Source organism: Thamnophis sirtalis, unplaced genomic scaffold (assembly GCF_051295495.1).
Source record: "Thamnophis sirtalis isolate CommonGarterSnake01/CBP01778 unplaced genomic scaffold, rThaSir2_p1.2 scaffold_9, whole genome shotgun sequence".
NCBI classification, from domain to species: domain Eukaryota; kingdom Metazoa; phylum Chordata; class Lepidosauria; order Squamata; family Natricidae; genus Thamnophis; species Thamnophis sirtalis.
Genome location: NW_028261389.1, coordinates 21460322 through 21486019, shown reverse-complemented (window position 1 = coordinate 21486019; position 25698 = coordinate 21460322). Strand labels below are relative to the sequence as shown.

General features: G+C 42.9%; 1 protein-coding gene across 1 annotated transcript in view; it reads right to left on the bottom strand.

The window, feature by feature from the left end:
* DENND2A (DENN domain containing 2A) overlaps positions 1-25698 on the bottom strand; it is an 88245-nt gene that overhangs the window by 33116 nt on the left and 29431 nt on the right. The window contains exons 2-6 of the mRNA XM_087723004.1: positions 15403-15501; positions 12134-13333; positions 11135-11262; positions 8082-8200; positions 1835-2032 (exon numbers count right to left, since the gene is read on the bottom strand). Of these exons, the coding sequence (XP_087579130.1) occupies positions 1835-2032; positions 8082-8200; positions 11135-11262; positions 12134-13333; positions 15403-15488 (1731 nt within the window). The 5' untranslated portion in view covers positions 15489-15501. The remainder of the gene's footprint in view (positions 1-1834; positions 2033-8081; positions 8201-11134; positions 11263-12133; positions 13334-15402; positions 15502-25698) is intronic.

Below are 25698 nucleotides of genomic sequence, written 5' to 3'. Positions count from 1 at the left end.
TTTCGCTTTCAATTTCTCCCGATCATCAGGTGTTTCAGGCTGCAGGGATTGCTATAGCCTATTGCAGCCTCCACAAGCCCTGTTTGCTTGCAAAGAGGTAAATTGCTGGGAAGCAGAGGCTAAAGGGTTGGGTCGGTGGCTGGGTGGGTCTACATTCAGTGTATAAGTCACACTCACATTTTCACACTCTTTTAGGGGGAGAAAGGTGCATCTTATATTCCGAAAAATACGGTAGTCCTCAACAAATATCACTAGAGATTAAGAAAGTTGATGTTGATAGACAAGCTCTATCGCCAAGGTGACAAGGGATAAAACTTTTCCCTAAGTCTGAAATGTTTAGATAATATTCAGACGCATCTTAGACAGATGCCTCCCTAATTCGCTAGAATACAGCTAGTCCTCAACTTAGGACCACAATTGAACCCAACATTTCTGTTGGTAAATGAAACATTTGTTAAATGAATTTCACCCCATGTTATGACCTTTTTTCTCTCAGTTGTTAAGTGAGTTAAGTAAGTTAGTAACATTGTTGTTAAGTGAATCTGGCTTCCTCAGACACTACAACCATCATAAATATGAGTCAGTTGCCAAGTATCTGAATTTTGATCACATGACCATGGGGATGCCACAATGGTCATAAGAGTGAAAAACAATAATAAGTCATTTTTTAGTGCTGTTGTAACTTCAACTGGTCACTAAACAAATGGTTGTAATTGAGGACCACCGATACTTTGATATTTGTTAGCAATAGCAATAGCAGTTAGACTTATATACCGCTTCATAGGGCTTTCAGCCCTCTCTAAGCGGTTTACAGAGTCAGCATATCGCCCCCAACAATCCGGGCCCTCATTTTGCCCACCTCGGAAGGATGGAAGGCTGAGTCAACCCTGAGCCGGTGAGATTTGAACAGCCGAACTGCAGAACTGCAGTCAGCTGAAGTAGCCTGCAGTGCTGCATTTAACCACTGCGCCACCTCGGCTCTATTGCTATTGCTATATTTGTTAAAAAGGTAAAATTATATACATTTGCATCGGTAGTCAGGAAAGCAAAATTATTTGCAAGTATTTCCCTTGATCAGTTGACAATTACTTCAAAGATTACACGACAAGAATGCCTTGTCACTCTATAACAGTGATGGCTAGCTTTTTTGGCTCAGATGCCGAAAGCGCGCATGCCCACACCCATAATTCAATCACCCCTGTGCGCCCACTGTGCATGCGTGCATAAACCCCCCTTCTGAAGCCTGGGGAGGGTGAAAATGGCCTCCTCCAGCCCCCAAGACCCTCTGGAAGCTGGAAACATCCTATTTCCAAACTTCCGGTAGGCCCAGTAGGTCCGTTTTTTCACCTTCCCCAGGCTTCAGAGCTGTTCCTGAAGCCTGGGGATTGCAAAAACTGCGGAGGCCCTTGGAGGGCTGAAAATCAGCTGGCCGGCGTGCACATGTGCGCTGCAGCTGACCTAGGGCAATGGCTCATGTGCCCTCAGAGATGGCGCTACGTGCCACCTGTGGTACGCGTGCCATAGGTTCACCATCATATAACCTTCTGATGATGATTAATCTACTGTTTTGTTAATTTTAATCATTTATGGACATGACTTACGGGCACGCAACTAACAACAAAATCTATATAGTTCAATTTTGGAGGGCAATGTATATACTTAATTTTAAAAGGGTTAACATTCTCAAGGTTCAGAGAATTTTCAGGATCACAAATGTGAAATTAATACTTAATTCCATAGACAAGACTTAAAATAACACTTTCTGAACACTGCCTCTAATCTTTCACAGTCCTTTCTAAGTCAGCAAATAAAATCTTTAAAGAAAAAAAAATACCTTGGAAATTTTCCTTCTTTTTTTGCCATTTTGAGAATCACCCAAGGAGAAGAAAGTATCATCAGGACTGCTAGGAGTGGAAGGGGGACTGATTTTGGATGGAGAATAAGTCCCATCCCGATTCGGTTTCCGTATGTCTAGTAGTTTGAAACTCCTGCGTTCTGAGTTCTGCCTAAAGAAGATGGGCTTAGAGGGGACCTAAGGAGACAGACCACAATGAGGGCAAATGAGGAGTATCAGACACTGCATTTCTCTACAATTAAAAAAAAATCAAAATAAGAAACATTAAAACATTAATTGCAAGAATTCTTGGCTGGTTGTTAGTGTCCAAAAAACTTTTAATACTTACTTAACACTTTCCCACCCCCCACAGGATTATCTAACTCAGATGTCAGCAACACACAGCTCTGGAGCCGCATGTGGCTCTTTCATCCCTCTGCTGCGACTCCCTGTCGCTGGTCAATTGATAAAGCTTTTGGTTAAGACAGGTAGAGGAAAAAAGGAAGCCGCGCTAGGAGGAGACTCTATGGTGGGGGAACTGACTTCTGGTCAGCAAAGGAAAAAGGACACCACGCTAGGAGGAGACTATGATGGGGGAACCCAACTTCCGGTCGGCTCCAGAATTGAACGGGGAGCTTCTGGTTAGAACCTTTCTGGCTCTTTGAGTGTTTAAGGTTGCCAATTCCTGATCTAGATGATCAATAGAAAAAAAAATGATGTATTTTCCACAAGTTTGCTGAGAAGTCTCATTAGCGTGACAGAAACAGCTCTTACTGCTTGCACAATAAGCTTTCAGGAGCTCGATGGAACAGAGCCAACAAAACTAACCAGCGAAGCAACCACAGACACTTGGATTGGAAAAATAAGGAGCTACTGTACCACATCAGACCCAGAATTTATATGGTCCAATAGCCTGTCAGCCAATGCTCATCACCAGTGGCTTCAGAAGCAAGTTTCAGCAACCATACAATTGCATATTTATGGACCGTGCGTTCCATGACCCTATTATTTAGCTATTGATTTTATCCAGTAAAATAACAGAATGGTCTGGCACTTGTTCATGAGCTTCTTAGGACACAGTAGGTCAAACCTTAAAGAAAACCAATTTCAATTTCTGGCTCCTGGAAAAGCTGAAATGAAGCAGTTGTGAGAGCATAAAGCACAATCAGGGTTACAAAGAAACTCCAGGTATTGATTGCAGCCGCGGCAACTTTCTTTTTTAATTCGCAAAAGATCAATATGGTAAAATATGTACACTGTCAAATGAAATTCTTCTCTCTTCAATGAGCAGTAGTCAAAAACGTATTAAGTGCTAACTATACAACAAATCAGACTACTAATTAGCTGATTCCTGTTTGCATTTATTTTACATAATGCATAATAAATAAATGTTCCCTATCTTTGTAAGATTAAAAAAAAAAACCCTCCTTGTAATGACCTAGTTATAGTTCTAGATGCTTTTAAAAAATACGGTATGATTTGGTCGAAGTACCTATATAATGAAGATTGTGAGGAATTGTCTCTATTTTCCCTTTTTTCAAACACCCATCTAAATACATACAAATGAACTCAAGGATTAGTAATACCAGAACTGTGAAATTTGTTTCAGTCTTTTCAGAACAGAAACATTGGCCAAGTTCTCAATTTTTCTCCTCACTCCATCTTCAAACTGAATTTCACTTGCAGTACACTAGGTGCCTATGACTTTTGTACTCACTAGAGTTTCTATTGCAATTTAGTACTTAAAGATAAACTTCTATTCAAACCAAATAAACTGGAGGGCAGGACAAGAAACAATGGATGGAAACAAAGTCAATGAGAAAACAACATGGAATTCAGGAGAAACTTCCTAACAGTGAGGACAATTAACCAGTGGAACAGCTTTGCCTGCAGAAGTTGTGGGTGCTTCATCACTGGAGGTTTTTAAGAAGAGATTGGACAGCCACTTGTCTGAAAGGGTTTCTGCTTGTGCAGGGGCTGGACTAGAAGACCTCCAAGGTCCCGTCCTGCTCTATTTTGATTGAAACTCATTTGGACATCAGGCTTTTCCTTTGTGTATCTCTTGTGTGTGCTTAACTCTTCTAATGAATTGAGTCTAGTCCAGCCTTACCCCTAAATTGCTAGAATTTGATATGGAGCTGCCCCAGTAAAGGTACTCAGCTAATGCCTTCAGTAATTTCATCACCGTCATCACTCTTTCCAATAGACCACATTCTAGGGACAGTATTTCTAGCTCAGGGAAATAATCAGCGCTGATGATGTCACCTAGTTTGGGTAATGAAACATCTGCAAGAAAACAACCAAGCTCAGAGAGCACCAAAAGCCTCTCAGAACACATTCTCATTCTGCTAATGGTGTTAAAAAGGAAGTGGCATGTATTAAGATGGGAAACAAAACAAAAAATAATCCCCCATCACTTGGAAAATAATATCAGCAGCCAGCTACACTGAATCTTATCTCCAGGCTGAATATCAAAAGTACAGGCTGCTGTTGCTGAAATGAACTCCCTCCACAAATCCCTCCCTACACAAAACTCTCCTATATATCCAAAATATTTTTCCTGATTCATTCCTATATTATCAGAACAATTAGGGATTAGTACCCAGTAGTAACACAGGAGTGTTCTGTCTCTGTACAGCAACTTAACCTTTGAACACCTAAAGATCCCAAATAGGTTATCAAATACATATATACGCAGAGTCCTGCTTAAATATTTGCATTTCTGTTTAAACACACACAATCATTAATGGAGCCCCTTGTACTTTCCATATTAATCAATATTCTCTGTCTTTTGCTCTATTGATGGTCATTATTTATTTTTATATAGGAAATTTCAACTTCTGTTCTAACCTCATTCTTACCTCTCCTCCGCTATCCCAAATATGGATTGTGGTGGTAATGAACTGGACAGTATTTTTCCTACCACCAAGTACTGAAAATCCCCGAAACTCTTCAAAGAATGGAGGTGTGAAATTCCGGGCCACACAAGCCATATGCATACATCCCAGTAATTCAAGATACAGCTCCCAAAATGTGAAGCAAAAATTGGGATTTCCAAAAGTGGATTGATTTTAAACTGGAAACAGAAGACTGCTCTCAATCCTTCTCATCAATAACCTAAAATCTCACCACTAAAATCCAGCTGTTCAACCATCATATTTTGAAGAACTGCTTTGTCACCTGAATTTTAGACTATATGGAGGGCAAGCAGTATTAAAGTTGAGAATGGGTTGGTTGCCCAGCCATCTCCCTATTCTCATTCTTAATCTCCCTAAAAATGATTGAGAAATGAATTTCACCTCTTCTTATGAATTGAATTGAATTGAATTGATTTTATTTGTAGGCCGCCCTTTTCCCTGAGGGGACTCAGGGCGGCTCACAGAAAACCAGGGAGGGGGGAATACAACACTAAGACGACAACACATAATAAAATAATACGCAACATGCATACAACATTCGGGCGGGGTAATGGTCCTTATCCCCAGGCCTGACGGGCGAGCCAGTTCTTCAAGGCTGTGCGGAAGGCCTGGACGGTGGAGAGGGTACGAATCTCTACGGGGAGCTCGTTCCAAAGGGTCGGGGCCGCTGCTGAGAAGGCCCTCCTCCTTGTAGTTGCCAGCTGACACTGGCCGGCCGATGGAATGCGGAGGAGGCCTAACCTATGAGATCTTATAGGTCGTAGGGAGGTAATTGGCAGAAGGCGGTCTCTCAAGTATCCAGATCCACTGCCATGTAGGGCTTTATGGGTGATCAATAGCACCTTGAAGCGCATCCGGAGATCGACAGGTAGCCAGCGCAGCTCGCGGAGGATAGGTGTAATGCGGGTGAATCGGGGTGCACCCGCAATCACTCGCGCGGCTGCGTTCTGCACTAGCTGAAGTCGCCGGATGCTCTTCAAGGGCAGCCCCATGTAGAGCACATTGCAGTATTCCAGCCTAGAAATCACGAGGGCCCGAGTGACTGTTGTGAGGGCCTCCCGGTTCAGGTAGGGTCGCAACTGGCGCACCAGGCGTACCTGGGCGAATGCCCCCCTGGTCACAGCCGCTATATGATGGTCGAATGACAGCTGTGGATCCAGGAGGACTCCCAAGTTGCGAACCCTCTCTGAGGGGTGTAGAATTTGACCCCCCAGCCTGAGTGTTGGATTAGTGGCCGAATTTTTGGGAGGAAAACACAACAGCCACTCGGTCTTTTCTGGGTTGAGCACAAGCTTGTTAATCCTCATCCAGTCCATGACGGCTTCAAGCCCCCGGTCCATTACGTCAACCGCTTCATTGATTTGGCACGGGGCGGACAGATACAATTGAGTATCGTCCGCGTATTGATGGTATCTAATCCCGTGCCTACGGATGATCTCTCCCAGCGGTTTCATGTAAATGTTAAATAGTAGGGGGGATAAGACCGAACCCTACGGCACCCCATATTTCAGGGGCCTTGGGGACGATCTCTGCCCTCCCACTAACACCGACTGCGACCTGTCCGAGAGGTAGGAGGAGAACCACCGTAGCACGGTGCCTCCCACTCCCACCTCCCGCAGTGGTGGTGGTCAACAGAACACTACATACAGTCCTCCAGAACAGTCACCAACCTTTTGGACCTCAGGAACCACTAAATTCATTGTTTTAAATCCCACGGACCACTAATATGATCTGCCTAATGACTGGCTGGGTGGGCGTGGCAAGGTGGTCATGTGACTGGGTGGACGTGGCCAACTTGATGTCACTCATGTCAAGGGGCTTCTTGCCAACCTCTACTCGCCACTCCTTACCTGCCTGCCCGGGTTCGTTAGGGCCCCCCCCAACAGGAAGAAGTTGCTCGAGCTAAGCAGTCACCATGTGAAAGAGTTGGCAAAACAGCTGACTCAGTTCAAATTGGATCTGACTGAGAAAAAGGCTCAGCAGAAGCCCCTCACTGAGGACTATGAGCATAGGCTTTCCAAGCAGAGGGAAAACCTGCAGGAATGCAAGGTCAGGTGCCAGAGGAGGCTCAGCGGACTAAGATGATCAGCCAGCGGACTAAGATGATCAGCCAGTTCCAGATGCAGTCCCACTGGAACAAGGCCCTCCGGCTCTTCGCCACCAGCGGTGCTTCCCTCCAGCCTTTGCCCAAAGCGCCGCACCAGGAGGCTGAAGCAGACCCCACCTCAGAATTTCTGCCCCCCCTCCAACCCACACAAAAAGACCCAGAAGGGGGAGACTGTCTGTAGCAATGAACAAACGTTCATTGCATGTATCCGGCCCAGGAGCCATAGTTTGAGGACCCCTGATTTAGCACAATATAAAAAATGGAAATAATTTTTCTGCAGACCACCAACATTTTCTCACAGACCAGCGGTGGTCCATGGATAACCAGTTGGTGACCGCTGCTCCAGAATGCTGCAAGGTTGTGTTGCGGCCCCTGACTTTGCCCACACATATTCAATAAGTTCCCAAGCCAAACCTCATAAGCTCATAGTCAGAAAGAATGATTTCACAGAAAACAAGGTCTCCTGTTGTTTCCAAACCTCTACTTTCTAACCAACCCTAGAAATGTGGTATATGGTCTTACAGAATTTCTTTATGGTTAAAAAATTGGCAAGCACTATCAATAAATATCCACAGTGAGAATAAGTCTAGAGTGCCCTATTTCTAAATCCAGAAAACCATCATGACTCAGAAAGCTTAGTTTTACTCCTTTAAAGTCACCAAATTCACTTAGCAGGGGGAGGAATCAACTCCCTTAGGAAGTTAATCCAAGATGGGAAACCAAGCTGAACAAAGAATTTGTCATTTTCTTCCCTGTAGGTATCAATTTTCTGACCATTGTATCTCCATAGTAACAGTCAAAATGTATATGTCAACTCGCAAAGCATCCTGCTCTCGAGTTGCCATAGGCAGGAGGTGGGGAAACTGACAGAGCAGCAGGGCAGCCGCAACCAGAAGCATATTCCACCCATACCTTTCTCAAGGCTGTACCCCAGATTACCTGCAACAGCCAGAGGGACTAATCTCTACAGACCGCAAAAGTGCTCCCATTGGAGAATGTGATTTATGACACCCTGGGAGGAGAGGGAAAACAAGGTCATAATTGGGCTGTAAATTACGTGGGGGCAGAGCTGGCTTCACTTGGGTACCTGCAGACATGTTGCTCCTAATAAGTAACTGGATGTCTTTTGAAGCTTGGCTTGAGGCTCATGGTTTAATTAGGGCATCTGGAACCCTGACAGTATAGTTTGCGGGCAGTAGCTGTTCAGATTAGGCCAGGTTACCTTTGTGGGTGTGCCAGGAATAGAAGAAGGAGATGCTGGAAAGTTCAGGCCACATTTCTTCCCTAGGCAATGACTATTTGTCTCGATATCTTCATAGGGGTTTTCTTTTGCTGGTAAATCTGGAATTGAAAACCAAGGCAATAAATATAAAACAAAATAAAACTTTTTCCTAAGAATTTGGAAACAACAGGTGTAAGCAGAATGAGGTTCCGTATCATTCATAAACTACCACCAGCATATGCAAGAGTCCTCGCTTACAACTATAATTGAGCCCAAAACTTTTGTTGCTAAGCAAAATTTGTTAAGTAAATTTTGCCCCATTTTACAATCTTGTTTTATGCAGTTGTTAAAGTGAACCACTGCAGTGGTGAAATTAGTAACAACGTTGTTGAATGAATTTGGCTTTCCCATTGACTTAGCTTGTCAAAAGGGGGCAAAAGGTAATCACATGACCCCAGAATACTGCAACCGTCATAACCATGAGTTAGTTGCCAAGCATCTGAATTTTGATCACGCGACTATGGGGATGGTCCCACACCAATGGTCGTGTGACAAAATGCTCATAAGTAGTTGTAACTTTGAATGGTCACTAACAAACCATGGTAAGTCAAGGACTACCTGTACACTGAACTATAAATTCAGCTGTATGAGTAGGTGATCCGCAAATCAATCTGTTTTAGGGTGCATCGGGACAGGAAGGATTGACTAATACATTTATTAGATTGAAACTTCTTCCAGAAACTAAAAGCAGTGTATATATAATTGAATGAAAAAGTCAGGCACCCACTGGTTAATCATATGTTTCAATATATGCCAAAATGACTGGTCCAAAATGAGCTTTTAAACCAGGATCCAACAATGTTCTTCATTCATTCATTTTTTTAAAAGAGTGAAGGTCATACCTGAGCATCAGTAGCCAGTGCCAATATCATGACTGGATGGCATGAGGGGAAAAGGAAAGGAAAATTGAAGGATAGTTTTGAAGAAAGGAAATATTAAAAAAGAAAGTACTGAAACGTGTTGAAAGTAGGAGAATATGCTGAAGGTGTGTTCTCAGCTGGAAATGTTCAACTTCTCATAGGTACAATTCAACATAGAAGTTGGATTCACATATCATATTAAATCTATAATGAAATTTGTTTATTTTGGGCTTAGCACACAGCTTACTGCTGCAGCCTATTCCAATTTATTCATCACAAGTAATTTTTAAAAAAAATCTCTAGTATTATGAGTCAATCAGTAAAATGTGCTTTTTGACTATTGATTTTATTCTATGTTGGTTTGGACTGTGTCTATTACTTTAATTTAAGGTGAACATTAACCATTTGTTTAGAACTCATTAATTACTACATATTAGCAAAGTGATGGATCACATTTGGATCAGGTTTTACTCAAGGAAGCAGCATACATATACATGCTAATGTCTGCCTTGCTTTGACATACTGTATACACACACCACTGAAATAGTGTATTTTGTCATTTTCTCATATTTACTTGTGTTGGTTTCATCTACTATTTTCTGTTGACTTGCCAGGGTTACAGTTCTGTCATGCACTGTATATTATTCCTACAAATGAGAGGATATTGCATGCCATAAAAATCTATTGTAATCTCAAAAATTATGTATATATTTTTGTATTTTTTGGAGTATAAAATGCACCTTCCTCCCCCCCCCGCCCCCCCAAAAGAGGGTGAAAATCTGAGAGGGGAGAGCACCTAACCCAGGAGTTGGAAATATGCTGGATCACTCCACCTTCAGTAGAAACAGCATAGTCTGGAAAATACCATATTTTCCGTAGTATAAGACACACCTTTTTCCCTCAAAAAAGAGGGTGAAAATCTGGGTGTGTCTTATACATTGAACACAGCATTTTGGCCTCCCAAAACCCCACCAGCTTTGAAAAAAGTGGCCGTGCATAGCCTTTAGGAGGCTCCCAGAGTGCTCCTGGGGGCTGGAGAAGGCAAAAATGAGCGAAAAACAGATCGTTTTTTGCTCATTGTGCTGCCCCCAGCATCCAGGAGCACTCTATAAGCCTCTTAAAGAATATACATGCCCCTTTTGACAAAAAAAATAGGAAATCTGCAGCGTGCAAAAACATTTTTTTTAAATTTGCCTCTTCAAAATCTTGGTGCGTGTTATACTCTGAAAAATACCGTATGTGCCTTAATACACCAAGGAGATGTTATTTTAAAGATGCAAACTAGCAACACCCAGCTTTCCAGATGTCGAATTCTGATCAGCCCCAAATAGCATGGCAATACTCAGGTTTGCAGAAATTAAGAGTTCAACAATAGCAGGAGAACTGTTGGTTTCCTTTTCTTACTTTTACAGAGCATTATTATAATTTCTACCCCTCTTGTCTTCTAGAAAACTAGTGTTGTGGCTCGCCAGTGGCCAGCAGAGCTGGCAGTAGATTCGGACAATGAGGAGGTTGGGGAGGAACATGGGCCAGTCCTGGAGTCTGGGGAAGGCTCTGATGAGGGCTCTGCGTCAGAGGCAGAGAGGGGGCTAGGGCCGTCTGACAGTTATCAACTGCCTTCAGAGTCAGACATCAGTGAGGCAGACGAACAGCTGGAACCTGTTCCCATGTATACGCAGACAAAGGGAACAACTAAAGAACAGGGGTCAACTTGGGAGTAAGGCCACAGGTGGACAGTGAATGGGCCCTCCCATAGGGAATAAAAGAGGAGAGAAAGGGGAGGGGTGTTTGCAGGAGACAATTAGTTCATTCCTGCATTCTTGCCAAATATTGTGGAGTCTGAAAGATATCGGCCTGGCCACTCTCCAAGCCTGATAAAGGTGAACTATCTTGAAAGATTGTGGGAGAGGAAAGACTTTGCTGGAGAGGAATTCACTGTAAATTAAATAAAAGGGGTTCATCGGGATGAGGAATGGGCTTTGTGATACTGGGGAAGCCTAGGTCAGAACAATTAGTACATACTATTCCATTTACTAAAACCTTTGGTTTGAAAAATGCCGCATACACTTGCGCTAAATATTCACACATCCACAGAGTAACATACAAGGTGCTTTTCATCTCCAGAATGCTTACCTAGAATATCTTCATAGACGTTTTCCTCTGATAAAGTGCGGGTTAGGGCCATCTTGCTTTGAGCGTACCAATCCACTCGGCCATTCTCAGAAGAGGACTGCAACAAATCTTCAAATTCATAGGACTTCCTAGGGCATTTATTTAGAAAGAGCAGAAGAGGCAGTGGGGGAAAAAAGTAGATATCTCAAAGGAATACCATAAAGGAAATCACTCAAAGTAATACTGGAGAGAGAGAAATGTGTATTTTTATAGCTTTATATCACAGTAAGCAACCCCCAAAGGGACGCAGTGGCTCAGTGGCTAAGACGCTGAGCTTGTCGATCAGAAGATCGGCAGTTCAGCGGTTCGAATCCCTAGCACCACATATCGGAGTGAGCTCCTGTTACTTGTCCCAGCTTCTGCTAACTTAGCAGTTCGAAAGCATGTAAAAATGCAAGGTGGGAAGGGAATAGCATTCTCTGAGCCTTTGGCATTTAGTCATACCAGCTACATGACCAAGGAGACGTCTTCAGACAGCTCTTCGACTTAAAAATGGAGATGAGCACTGCCCCCTAGAGCCAGAAACGACTAGCAAGCATGTACGGGGAAACCTTTACCTTCATCTTTAAGCAACCCTCAAAAAGTTTTGCTTCAGAACTTAAATCTCCTAGGCTATGGCTTTCCTTTCTCCAATATGTCAAGAGATTCTTTGTCTCTGGCTATCTGAAAATTTCTGGCTGCTTCTGAGACTTCCCCTTTCCCCCCTTCTCCCCTGTTCTTTAGCCTTGGATCAATTCCTAGACTATCTGCATGAATCCACCCCACCTTTCATTCTTTCCAAATCCCTCTTCAAAATCTGTTCATGAAGTTTTCGATTCATTCTGTTAGTCCCACTAGCATGGTATAAGTAAATTTAAATAGAAGTATATCCCCATTTTATGTAGCAGAATACACAAAAGGTTATATTGCTCATTAAAAAGAACTAAAATAAACAGATATAATCAGTATATACAGTAATACCTGTGATCTGCGTTAGCCTTAAGCTTCCCGTTCCTCAACCTCCTACTAATGGCTGAGGGGGGAGGTGAGGAAGGCAGAGGAGGGGGTGGAATAGAAGGAAGAGGGGGGAGGAGCCTCTTATTCCGAGCTGGCGGAATCCATCCCTCTTCACCTTCATGTTTGAAAGTCCGTCGAGGCTTAGGAAGCGGATTGATAAAAGGTTTCTTCTCCGGCAAGCCAGGCTCCGTGTACACATTTTCTTCGTTGCGAGATCTGCATTTCACACAAGATGCTTTCACCTCTTCCAAAGTCCCAAAGATTGGCTCTCTGGCTTCAGTGTCCAAGCCAAGGAGCCACTTACTTACTTCTAAGCGGTTGGTACTTTCCTGGCCTTCAGGTGGTTCCTGATCCTCTCCCGTCTTCTCTTGCAGACAATGTGGAGAATAGTAAGTACCTGGTAGCTGGGGTTGGGCTTCAGCTGAGCCACACTTCAAGGCCTGCTCCAGCTTCTTGACCTGACTCAAGACAGATAGGTTCTCCTTCTGGACTTCCTTCTTACTGTCCTTCAACTCAGTACATTTACCCACATTGAAATGACATTCTTCCTCCCTGGATTTCACATCAGCTTTCCTTACAACATGCTGCCCGGCGTTTTTAAAAGTTCCAACATGCCTGTCATCCTCCTTGCTTGGCCCCTTGCAACTCGGGAGCCTCTTATTATCCACATCTCTCATTGCAACACTATGCCTAGCCATCTTCTCCATTACACCCAAAACTGGACTGGGTTCCTCTTTAACACTTTGGTCCTCCTCCTTCCACAGGGACACCTGAGCTGGAATTTCCTTTTTTCCTTCCCATTCTGAAATCTTGTCCTTGATACTTAAGGGCTTGTTTTTCATGCTAACTTTCCCAACGGACCGAAGATTTGGACAGCCACCCATTTGCTTCCTTAGAATCCTGCTGCTTTCCCGCATGTTGAGATCGACTGAGGGATCTCCGATGATCATCTTGGGACTTAGCATATTCTGCTGAAAACAGTCCAGCCTTGGATCCAGCATCAATTTCTCTACGGTTTTCAATGGGCTCTCTGCCCTGGAATCTAGTTCTGCTTTCAGCAGGAGCTTGGCTGGGAAGGCAACACTCTTCGACCAATTATGCTTTGAAAGCCCACCCCAAAATGTTGTTTTTGCAGCTGGATTATTTAGACTTGCAAACCTGATCCTAGGCAAAAAAGGGCAAGGGTCAGAAGAATTGTACAGGTTGCCATTCGTCATTCAGTACGATGTCATGAGCTGGATTTAATATTTAGCTGAATATTAAATGTATGACACTTTAACTTAAAAGATACAGGAGTGTAGAATTATTAGTTTTTCCTGCAATTTTTTTTACTGTCTTCCCACTAATTTAAATTTATTTGCAAAGAGGAGTGCTTTTCTATCTTTTCAGCAAAACATTAACATCTAGCACACTTCATTTATTTACAAAACACCTTAAAGCAAAACACATTTACTCTTGCATAAATCCATTTGTTTGAGCACACCAAATCTCATGCCAAAAATAAATACATTTGTCAACATAAAACTATTTGGTATTTTCCCCCTTCCCTATATTAGCCGATTAACTTGAGGGCATCTGGAAACTATTCAAAAAACCCTCCTTTCTGAAAAGCCTAGATAAGATCTTAGTTTTGAGGTCCTAGATGGGATATCTATATTAAGAAAATATTTGTATGGACACTACTCATGCCTTTACACATAAAAACTAGAGCACACAGACTTCAAATGTATGTTTAAGCTAGACTGAAAACCTTTCTACTTAACAGTTTATTATCTGAGGCTAAACTAATGATATGTAGCTCCAGAGATGAATACAGTGCTGAGATTTTCTTAAAATCTTATCCTCAAGTTAATATATTGAAAGGAGGGCATATTAAAGAGAGGGATTTTAAATGGCAATTTATTACTGTGTTTCCCCAAAAATAAGACAGGGTCTTAGTTTCTTTTAACCCCTGAAATAAGCACTTGGCCTTATTTTCGGGGAGGTCTTATTATTTTGAGGTGCAGTAGATGGTGAACATAGCTTATGCTGTGTTGCAATATTTTTTGGGAGGACGTATTTTCAAGGGAAGGCTTATTTTAGCACCTGCACTCAAAAGCCCCATTGGACTTATTATCTGGGGGAGGGCTTATTCTGGGGGAAACAGAGTACTTATTATTACAGTTTTAAGAGTTATGTCCTATTTATAACATACAAAATTATATGCAAAATGATTATTTTCACAGCTTAGAATATATAAGGGGTCTGTTTCATTCCTAAATATAAACAATAAAAGCTGCTGTCAGAGTAACAGAAAAAGATCAATTTAGCACAGTAGTTAAAACATATTAATATAACAAAAGGCCTGAGACAGACATGTGTTTGTGTAGTACTGAAATATGAAGGTTTGTATTTCTAGCAAAGCTTTCAAAATCCAGATCCGGTTCTTGGTTCAAAAAAAAAAGAAAAGAAAGAATTTATGAATAAGTTTGACTGTCTCTTTTAAATTTTCCCTCTTCTCCCCTATTATATGTCCTGGATAAGCTTCTAAAGCCATGATTAATGACAGTAAAGCAGAAATAAATATGGGGATTAGATATCTCCTGCCCCCATGCAAAACAATAAAATAAATCCCCCACTAGCGCCTTAGTGAAAGTGAGGTCAACAGAATGCACTTGTAAATTGCAGGAACCTATTCCATTATCTGTGCATGTTTCTGGAAAGGTTTAAAATTTGGCTAAGTATTTTTGAATAAAAAAAGAAGTTGGGGGAGGAAGTAAGAAGCCCTTGACTTAGAACCACAATTGAGCTCGAAACTTTGGTTGTAAGTCATAGTAGTCATTAAGAGGCTCATGTGTCCTGACTTTATGACTTTATTTTTACAATGGTTGTAACATGAATCCCCGCAGCCGTTAAGCAAACCATGATAGTTAAAGGGAATCCATTTTCTCAAATGGTCATTTTATGCCAGCAAAAAAAAAACCAACATCATAAGATGCTGTCATGTGACCATGAGGTAACAAATGGTTGCACATGTGAGCCAATTGTCAAGCACCCAAAATATGACTACATTACCTCAGGATATGTGTTGTGTCAGTCATAGCTTCAAAGAAAGGTTGTAACTAACTATTAGGGAGTCTGTCGTAACTTCAAATAGTTGTAAGTGACTGGGCATTAAACAAGGACTGCCTAAATACCTGCTTACCCTTCCCTCATTTGGAAATCAGCACAAACAGAATATTAAGAATACTCACCTCTCAATGTTTTTGCAAATAATGACTTCGGGCTTGCTCTCCACACTGGGGACAGCGCTCCCCGTCATCGTGTTAGCAGCTGGCATGGCTTCAGGCCACCTAGGAAGAAACACATAAAACAACTCATACATAAAAAGCTGAGTTCTTCGTCCTGTGATTTCCAGTAGATTTTTTTTACACTTCTATACCCAGTTTCCGTGAAAATAAGACCTCCCCAGATTATAAGTCCAATCGGGCTTTTGAGTGCATGCACTAAAATAAGCCCTCCCCCAAAATATTGCAACACAGCAGCAGCCATGAGGTGACCACACTTGCCACCTTCTGTACCTCAAATATAATAAGATCTCCCCAAAAATAAGGCCAGGTGCTTATTTCGGGGGGGGTGTCAAAAGAAAATAAGACCCTGTCTTAATTTTGGAAAACACGGTATTTTGAATAAAATTGTGATTTATTCAATAAAATAGGGTGAAAATAAGATTCCTAAATTCATACTATGGGTTCATCCTTCTTCAAAATGCAGCTTTTGAGATGCTACAATTATTTAGTAGCTGTTTATGTTGTTTTCTATGAAAACTCCCCAACTTGATTTGTTCCGGGTGGTCCACTGTTTTATTCCTATAATCCTTAGCACAATCATATCTGGGGCCCACAGACTGGAAAAAGAGCTACGTTAATTAAAAGCCAGGGATAGTGATTAGGCTCAGAAGAAATGTAAGAAACAAATTTGTTAACTGTCCTGTTACCCATGGAGAAATTGCTTTTAGGAAACAGAGCGCCATTTAAAACACTGATGATAAGACAGTAATCAACCATTGATGAGGATTATGTAATCTCTGACATTTTTATTCCAGCCTCCTTTCTCCCCATTGCTTTTGAATCCTATTCCCCTTCTGGGGGGCGTAGGAAAATTTGCTGCCAACGCTGACATAAAATGCTCCCATTTCAATTATAGTTGTAAAACTAAACTAGGTTAATGAGTTCAGTCGGATTCTTCAGACTCTGAAACTAAACAGATTCTCAGCCTGCACTTTGGGAATTAACCGAAGAAGGTACTTTGAGAAAAGGGGCACTTGAAGAGATATTGGTGCAGGTTGGCTCAGTTGGCAGAGACTATGTCAGTGATGGCTAAACTTTTTCTAAAGGTGTGCCAAAATTGTGCGTGCATGCGCTATTGCACACGTGCCCACCCACCTATGCATGTGTGCACAATTCCCCGCGCATGTGCATGACCACCCATACGGGGCGGGGAGTTTTTGCCTCCCCAGGCTCCAGGGGCTTTCCCGAAACCTGGGGAAGGCGAAAAATGGCCCAACCAGAAGTTAGGGAACAAACTTCCAGGGTGGCCCCATGGGCCTTGAGTTTGACACCCCTGCTCTAGGTCAGTGATGGCTAACCTTTTCAGAGTAAATGCACGTGTGAATGTGTGTGCGCGCAGCCCCCGTGCATGCGCCCATCAGCCACGCATGAACACCTCCCCATGCCCCACATTCCTGTGCATGCATGCACACCTTCCACACATGCCCACCCACATGCATGTGCGCATGATCTCCCCACATGCGCCCTGGCATGCGCCCCACTCCCACGCATGTACAACAGAGACCAGAAAACCAGCTGGCCCGCGGGAGGCGCGCCTGCTGAACTAGGGTGACAGCTTGTGTGCGCACAGACAGGATGCTTTGTGCCACCTGTGGCACACGTGCCATAGGTTCATCATCACAGCTCTAGGTTATAGTCAAAGCTATCTGGGCATATACAAAGGCCCGGATTACCTACAGTATGTTGTCTCCCCATAATTACATAGGCGGTAGTTGTCCTGTAAGCCAAAGATCCAACTGCACTCAAGAATTCCTTCTACAAATGCTTGGAAGCGATGACTGCATCTTGCCAGAATTTCCTCTTTGCAATTTGATGCTTAGAGCTCCCATTAAAAGTACAAGTAGTCCTCGCTTACTGATGGTAATTGGGACCAAAAGCTTTGTTGCTAAGCAATGTAATCATAAGGCATGACGACAGTTCTAGTAGTCCCAGTTGCCATTATTAGATGAATTCTGTGTGGTTGCAGCATCCCACAGTAATGTGATCCCCATTTGCAACCTCCTGGTGGCTTTCCCATTAACTTTGTGAGAGGAAGCAGGGAAAGTTGCAAATAGTGATCACCTGGCTGCAGGATGTTGTGATGTTATAATTGCAAACCAATCACCCATCACCTGAATCACAAACACACAGGGAGGCTGAACATATGAGGACCCTTTGGTTAGTGATGTCATAACATTCAGTTGCTGAATGAATCGGTGTGAAAATCTATCTGGATTTGTTAGAAGGAAAATAAATGTTAAAAACATAACCGTTCCAGCCTCAATTGTGACATAGAGGCAATTTCAAGGCAGCCATGTTCTTGTCTGTTTGTCCCAGATTTTCTATGCAGAGAGTTGGGCCCTCCCTCCTTTTTATGTGAAAAGATCAGATTGCATCTATTCACTAACATAATAAATGACATCATATTCATCAGTGCAAGATGTATCTTTGTGGTGTTCTTCTATTTTCCTGGCTAAAGAGAATAGCTTCTTTCCAGACATCCTTTGGGGGAGGGGGGTTGTAGAGAAGTATGAATGTAAACTTCAGGGGGGGGGGGAGAATGCCAGAGAAGCTATTATAGAAACATTGGATTAGAATAATAATTAGGATATAATAGAGCTGGAGGTTTTCTAGTCCAGTCCCCTGCTCAAGCAGGAGACCCTATAACATTTCAAACAAGTGACTGTCCAGTTTCTTCTTAAAAACCTCCAGTGACGAAACTCCCACGATTTCTGAAGGCAAAGCTGTCCCTCTGGTTAATTGTCCTCACTGTTAGGAAGCTTCTCATTAGTTCCATGTTGCTTCTCTCTTTTATCAGTTTCCAACTATTATTGTTTGTCCTGCCCTCTAGTTCTTTGGAGAATAATTTGACCCCCTCCTCTTTGCGGCAGCCCTTTAAATACTGAAATACTGCAATCATGTCACCCCTAATTATTCTTTTCTTTAGACTAGCTAGACCCACAATCTGCAGCTGTTCTTCACCTTGCTTAGCACAGAAAGAGGTGAGAAAGTGAGAAAGAACTTCAAGATTCCCTTGTCTTCAGGCTGCTTACTATAAGCAGGAAGCAGATCTTTCAGATTTTGAAGACTTTATAATAATAGAGGAATGATAATTGTACCAACCTTTCCACACCCATTTATACCTATTTTTGTCTCCATGAAGGGCTGAAGAGATGTTTTTGTCTGTCAATCCAAATGTCCACTGAGACAGAGAGCCTAGGAAACTGCATCTTTGCAGGACCTTGACAGAATTTCATCTCACTCATGGTTATTAGAAGGATCAGTTACTCTTCAGATAAGTAATTGGAGAGAACCTGGGGGAGTTAATTTAGCTCAAACAAACCCAGACCTTCTTGAAGCTAAAACTAATCTCTCAAGGTTAGATGACTGCCTCAGATAACTTGGTTTTGAAGTCCTGCTTTACCCCGCAGCCCTAAAACCGAGCTAAGTATATTGTATGAATCAATAGGGCCGTAATGTAATAACAGTCATGATTTGCTACTCTGAAGAGGCTACATATGTCTTCCTATTTTGTCAGTGTTTGGAGAGCTGAATTTGGCAAGCAAACCTGTTAAAATACCATAGGTTGAAGGAATACTTTCTATCCAAGCAACAATACAATTCATAGCACAGCATCTTTCACAGAGCCAAACGTTGCTCAAAGGGTAATTTAATGTTTGTGGCTTTTCTGCCCAATTGCTGAAAGTGTGTCATGAATGTCTTTTAGCCATTGAATGATGGACACTCTGTTGTGTTGATTGGGAGAAAATACAGCACTAACTTCTTTCCAAATCTCCAATAGCACAAGAGGGAGATTGACAGACTCCAGAGAATACTTTAAAAGACCTACTGTATTTTTCAGACTATAAGACAGACATTAGCTTTAAAGGAGGAAGACAAGAAAAAAAATCTGCTTCTGCCTCCACCACCCGTTTGCGCCTGCCGTGGCCCATTCACCGCCGCTGCAGCCCACTCACTACGGCCGCATTTGCCACCGTGGCCTGTTCGCCAACGCTGTTCACTGCCTCTGCAGCCTGTTCACCAATTGCCATGAACGGATAGCAATGGCGGCAATAGGCAGCAATAGACGGTGATCAGCGCCACACAAACTCCCCTCCCCCTGCCATAATATTTGCTCCATAAGACACACAGACATTTGTTAGGAATATAATCTAACGGTTGGGTTTTGCAACTGCTAGCAAACTCTGATACTGAACTGATTATATGATACTGGACTATGTTATTTGGATTATCCCCTAACTGAAAGACATTGATGACTGATTGAATTATCCGTGTATGACTTGGACTGTTTGATGGACTCTGATACCTCTATTTCCACGAAAGTAAAAGCCTATTTAAACTGCAGTGTCTCTTTATGCTGGTTTGTTTGTTCTCCAACACAAGTCTCACAACGCTTCGCTGAACGTACTCGCTCTCCCAACTGGGAGCTTACTTAACAACATCTTCACACACTTTGGGGGGGGGGAGTGCATCTTCTAGTCTGAAAAATATGGTAATCGAATCAGAGCTGGAAAATCTTTCAACAGCTATCGCAACCCCAAGAAACAGCAATCCCACTCTTGCTTCAAAATTTCTCAACAAAAGAAACAAAACTATTTCCCAGGAGAGTCTGTTGCTGCATCTAACAATTCAAAATAGCCTTCTCCAATTCAGTGCTGCCCAGATGTGTTGGCATTACAATTCCTATTACTCTCCACAGCCAGGGTACCAAGAAATCACACAAGTGGATTCCCAACATATTTTATAGGGCATCATATCTTGAACCTTGTATTTGCAGAAAACAATTCAGCATTATTCTTATTGTCAAATATTTTAATAAATCAATAAACCTAATAAATTTTTCTCAATGACCTGCAGAAGAGCAAATATCTGCTCTGCCATCCATCCGTCAGCATTTCCAGAACTTTATACATTGGCACCTCTTCCACCCATTCAATCAGAATTTCAGCAGTTTCCCAGGTATACTTAGCAAAGCGAGTCACTTGTAATACTTGCATTCACACTTGCTACCTTTCCTTTTGGATAGGAGAATAATAACAACATTCTTCCAATTGTCAAGACACAGATGCACAATACACACAGATAATAAAGTCACACAGTTACACCCCCTTTGTACCCTATTTGGCTCTCATAACATTTCTCTGGTATATCATCTGTAGACCTACAATTTTTCAACATATTCACAATGTTTGACTTTTTCATTCATTCTGGTAGACTCTACACTTATACTTTCACTAAAAATTCATCTACTTTTTCACTTTCTTTCTTTCCCGCCTACTTTTTTATCTCAATGATCCACTTTTTCTACCACCAAACAATACTCCATCTAACATTCAAAATCTCTCATTACACTTGTAAAGTGTAAAGATTCCCCTCGCACATATGTGCTAGTTGTTCCTGACTCTAACGGGTGGTGCTCATCTCTGTTTCAAAGCCGAAGAGCCAGCGCTGTCCGAAGACATCTCCGTGGTCATGTGGCCGGCATGACTAAATGCCAAAGGTGCACAGAACGCTGTTACCTTCCCACTAAAGATGGTTCCTATTTTTCTACTTGCATTTTTACATGCTTTCGAACTGCTAGGTTGGCAGAAGCTGGGACAAGTAATGGGAGCTCACTCCATTACGCGGTGCTAGGGTTCGAACCACTGAACTGCCAACCTTCTGATTGACAAGCTCAGCATCTTAGCCACTGAGCCACCGCATCCCTATTACACTTGTATCCTATATTAATTCTCTTAATTTTATTATTTTATATCATTATTCCTCCATGTGTACATACAGATTAATACTCAAATCATGTATTCTGAACAAAACAATGTGATTCTAAACAATCACCTTTTCTAAGCAGAAATATACTAGTTACCCCTCCTATTCATTCTTGAGCTTCTGAATGGGCCTATCACTTTTTCTAGCTCTCCTACGTCATCCTCAAACATCCTTTCATGTAATGTAATGGGATAAATTTTCCCTCATTCATTCACAATATTGTACAATTTTCTCCAAACTCATCGCTGATTTGTTCTTTATCACCACTCACTGGAGAATAACATAAAATTATCAAGAGACTTCAGATTCCTACTTTCATATGCATTCACAAACGACATTGCAACAATTCATACAAGGACACATTTATTATGAAATTTATATGCCATCAATTTCATGTACATGCCACCAATTCATAATAAATGAAGGCACCACAGAGATGGCGAGAATCATTAGTTTGAGGTGGGTGGCTATAGAAATTGAATAAATGAATGGGAAAAAACCCTAAACAGTTCTACAACAAAACACAACTCATAATTAAATTATGTAGCAGTAAAATGACGGTTTCAAAATGTCCATGGAGATTCTCAATCATCCAGGTCATGGTTGTCCCAAAGGTGCTTTTTTCAAGAGGCAACTGGACTTTCTAGTTTTTCTTTGAAGACGTTTCCCTTCTCATCCAAGAAGCTTCTTCAGCTGGATGGTGAGGAATGGAAGGATTTATGCTCCTTGCACTTTCACTTTTACCATCGACAAACTAAGATCACAGGCCATCAATACACAGCGGCTACCAGATGAAACAGGGGCCTGAAATCAAACTGTTGGCTCTCCTAAAAGGGCTTGCCTTGCTCCCCTGCTCCTGCTTTATCCTCCCCAACCCATTACAACCAAGATAGGATTACTTTCTCTATCACTTGGGTTCCATCTCCCGACATGAATAATTACGCTTCACTTACTCCCTCTTATACAACTGCAACCAAACAACTCACTCCTTCAGCAAGAGAAGGCCAGCAAGCAGGCAACACCATTTACTCTGCCCTCCTACTTTACTACATCATATATTCACCACATCTTATCTCACCAGTATCAGGGTGGCATCAAATCCTTGGCTCCTCCATAAATTGGTTTCCCTTGTATCCCGTAAGTCAGGGAATTTCCTTGGATGGTAAGCCCTTTCATTCATAATTACAACTCCACTTCACTTCTATGCATGTATTTATCCATTCCATGCAGAGGTGGTATTCAGCCGGTACAGGCGAACCTGGAGTGGTGACCTGCGGTTGGGTCCGCCCCTCCGCCCCGGCTCTATGCTGTCCTATTTAGCCACGTTTTCCATGATGTGCGCATGCGTGCAAACCGTGCGGGGCGAACTGGTAGTAAACTTAGGTGAAATCCACCTCTCATTCCATGCCATATCTTCCACAAACATTAAAACAGAAAAACCGTAATCTAGACTATATAGCAGTGATGGCTAATCTTTTTTGGCTCGGGTGGCCACATCTATAACTCAATCCCCCCCTACATCTCCCCCACGCATGAGCGCATGACACCCCCCCATCCCATTTTGGGCCTAGCAGGCTTCACTGAAGCCTCTGGAGGCCAGAAATGGCCCATAGGTAGGCCTGGTAGGTCATTTTTTTGCCCTCCCCAGGCTTCTGAGGTTTTGCTGAAAACTGCCTCCCCCCAAAGGCGCTCCGGAAGCCAGAAATGGCCCATTTCCGAACTTCCAGTAGGCCCAGTAGAAGACCTTCCTGAAGCTTGGGGAGAGCAAAAACGACCTCACCCGCCCTCTGGAGGCCCTTCAAAGGCCAAAAATCAGCTGGCCAGCATGAACATGCACGCTGCAGTTGACCTAGGGCAATGGTTCGCGTGTCCTCAGAGATGGCTCCATGTGCCACCTGTGGCACACATGCCATAGGTTTGGCATCACAGTTATATAGTACCTGAAACATAGATTCATGTGCTATTTTGTTTTGTTACATTTGCTTTTCTTTTTTCTTTCATTTTACCAAAATAAAAATAAAAAGCAAGCAAGCAAACCAAAGCAGTAAAAATGAGTTATCAAACCAGGGGAAATCAGCAAACCCCTCTTTTTGAGATGGTCAAAACACACAGTGCTTTGTTAAGGCAATCTCTTGGGAGGCACAAGAGACAGTGGAGAGATTTTATGATGACGGCAGCAGTGGACATCAATCAGAAAGCCTGAAGCATTTTGTGATATTGTTTGATCAACAGAGAAAGGCTCCAAATGAGCTCAGCTCATTCCCAGGGCAACAGCAGGCAATCTGTGCTGCTCCAAAGGCCATGGATGGGTAGGGTCTCTAAAGATTTTCTAAGGAATAATTGGTGCTAGTTGAGGTCACAGCTCCCTTGTTCTTGCGAAAGTGAGTTCTATTCTACAGCTGCAGGAGGAAGGGCTTCTGCTCCACATTCACTGCAAACGAAGCGAAAAGGCTCCCGCTGCCCCCACTTTGCTTGGAAAAAGCAGCTCTCGGCCTCTCCCCTTTCACTGCTTCTTAAGAGGGCATTGTGCTAAGCCCACAAGCCAAGAATTGGGGGGGGGGGAGAGAGAGAAAGAGAGGGAGGGACTTTTCCACTGTAAGAATAAAGTTATTGTCTCTTACACAATCCTTTTGGAAAGGAGGGGGGGAGATGACCGTGAAGCCCATGAGATCTTGCAGAACCGATCCTACCCATCTGAAAGACAGGCAGGAAATAAGAGCAGTGCAACAAGTACTTCTTGAGGCCTGTTTGGACACAGAAAGAAATAGGAGCCTCCTCTCGGGAGTCCAAGATCTGAATGGGAGGAGGGGATAAGGGGCAGCTTTCTTGGGGCTCCATTCCCCATGATGCCTCATACCCCTAAGTGATGTTTGCAAATCAAGAGACCAATGATCAAGTCTATCTAACTATGCTCTCTCCCCGCATCCAGAAAGCTTCTCATCTATATTCTCATTTTCTCACAAAAGTCATACAAAGTAAGTCAGTAGCTCCTCTCTCTTTACAGATGGAAGGCTAGGGAGGGAGAACTCAGTGTATTTAAACCCATTTGGGATCAAGGACCCAGCTTAGCCACTGATTACTTATCAACTGCACTAAGCTCGTGATGGTGAACCTAGGGCACGCACGCCACAGGTGGCAATCGGAGCCCTTTCTGCGGGCATGCGAACCATCGCCCCAGCTCAGCTCCACTGCGCATGTGTGTGTGCCTCCCGCCACATAGCTTATTTCAGGGTCTTTGCCATGCATGCGTGTGCATGCATGACAGGCGGGGGGGTTGCATGCCACCTGCGGTATGCATGCCATAGGTTCGCTATCACGGGCCTATGGGATAGCAAGTAATCACAGAACCACAAGGCTCTGAAGCTGCTTTCCATAAAGCAGGGAAGCCACAGCCACCCCTGCAAGTGTCACAATTGTCCTTGCCAACCTACACTTTGAACTCCTGAGAACAATGACATCTTCAAATTGGCAATGAGATGGACCCCTCTTCCCCAATGCCAAATCACCAAGAGGGCACTATAGAAATATATGATGAAGAACATTCATGGAAACCGTGTAAGAGACTTAACTGTTTCAAATTCTCTTTTCTTGCTTGGTCTCTTCAAAACCTTAATAGATGAAGGGATTTGTTCCCTGCAAGTTTACTATTCTAAATGCTTTTTAGTGTTCTGCCTACTACTATTTCAGAATGCCTGCAAAGCTTTTACAGCTTCTTCACATGTTCTGACCGCAACCAAGATAAAACTCGGCACCAAGTAAACTCTCCATCAGATCAGAGGTTTGGCAGGGAAACAATTTAGAACGGCAAAAACAGATGGCATCATAATGGGAACTTGGAGAAAGAGCAGAAAGGCAGCAAAGAGCCATGATGGCGCAGTGGTTAGACTGCCAATAGTTCGATTCACATCCTTCCGAGGTCAGTGAAATGAGGACCCAATATGCTGACTCTGTAAACCGCTTAGAGAGGGCTGTAAAGCACTGTGAAGTGGTATATAAGTCTAGGTGCTATTGCTACCACTTTTGAATGGTCCTGTGGTTAGCCTCCATGGGATATCAACTGGCAAGAGGGAAAGGGGTCAAGCCACACCTGGATCTCCTGAGCCTTAAAGGTAATGGTTCCCCTCACACATAGGTGCTAGTCATTCACGACTCTAGGGGACGGTGCGGTGCTCATCTCCGTTTCTAAACCAAAGAGCCAGCGCTGTCTGATGACAATTCTGTGGTTGTGTGGCCAGCATGGCTAAATGCCAAAGGCGCATGGAACGCAGTTAGCTTCCCACCAAGTAGTCCCTATTTTTCTGCTTACATTTTAACATGCTTTCGAACTGCTAGGTTGGCAGAAGCCAGGACAAGTAACGGCCTACCTTTCTGATCGACAAGCTCAGCGTCTTAGCCACCGTGTCCTCTTATAAGCTGATAGCCTTAGGAATGTCA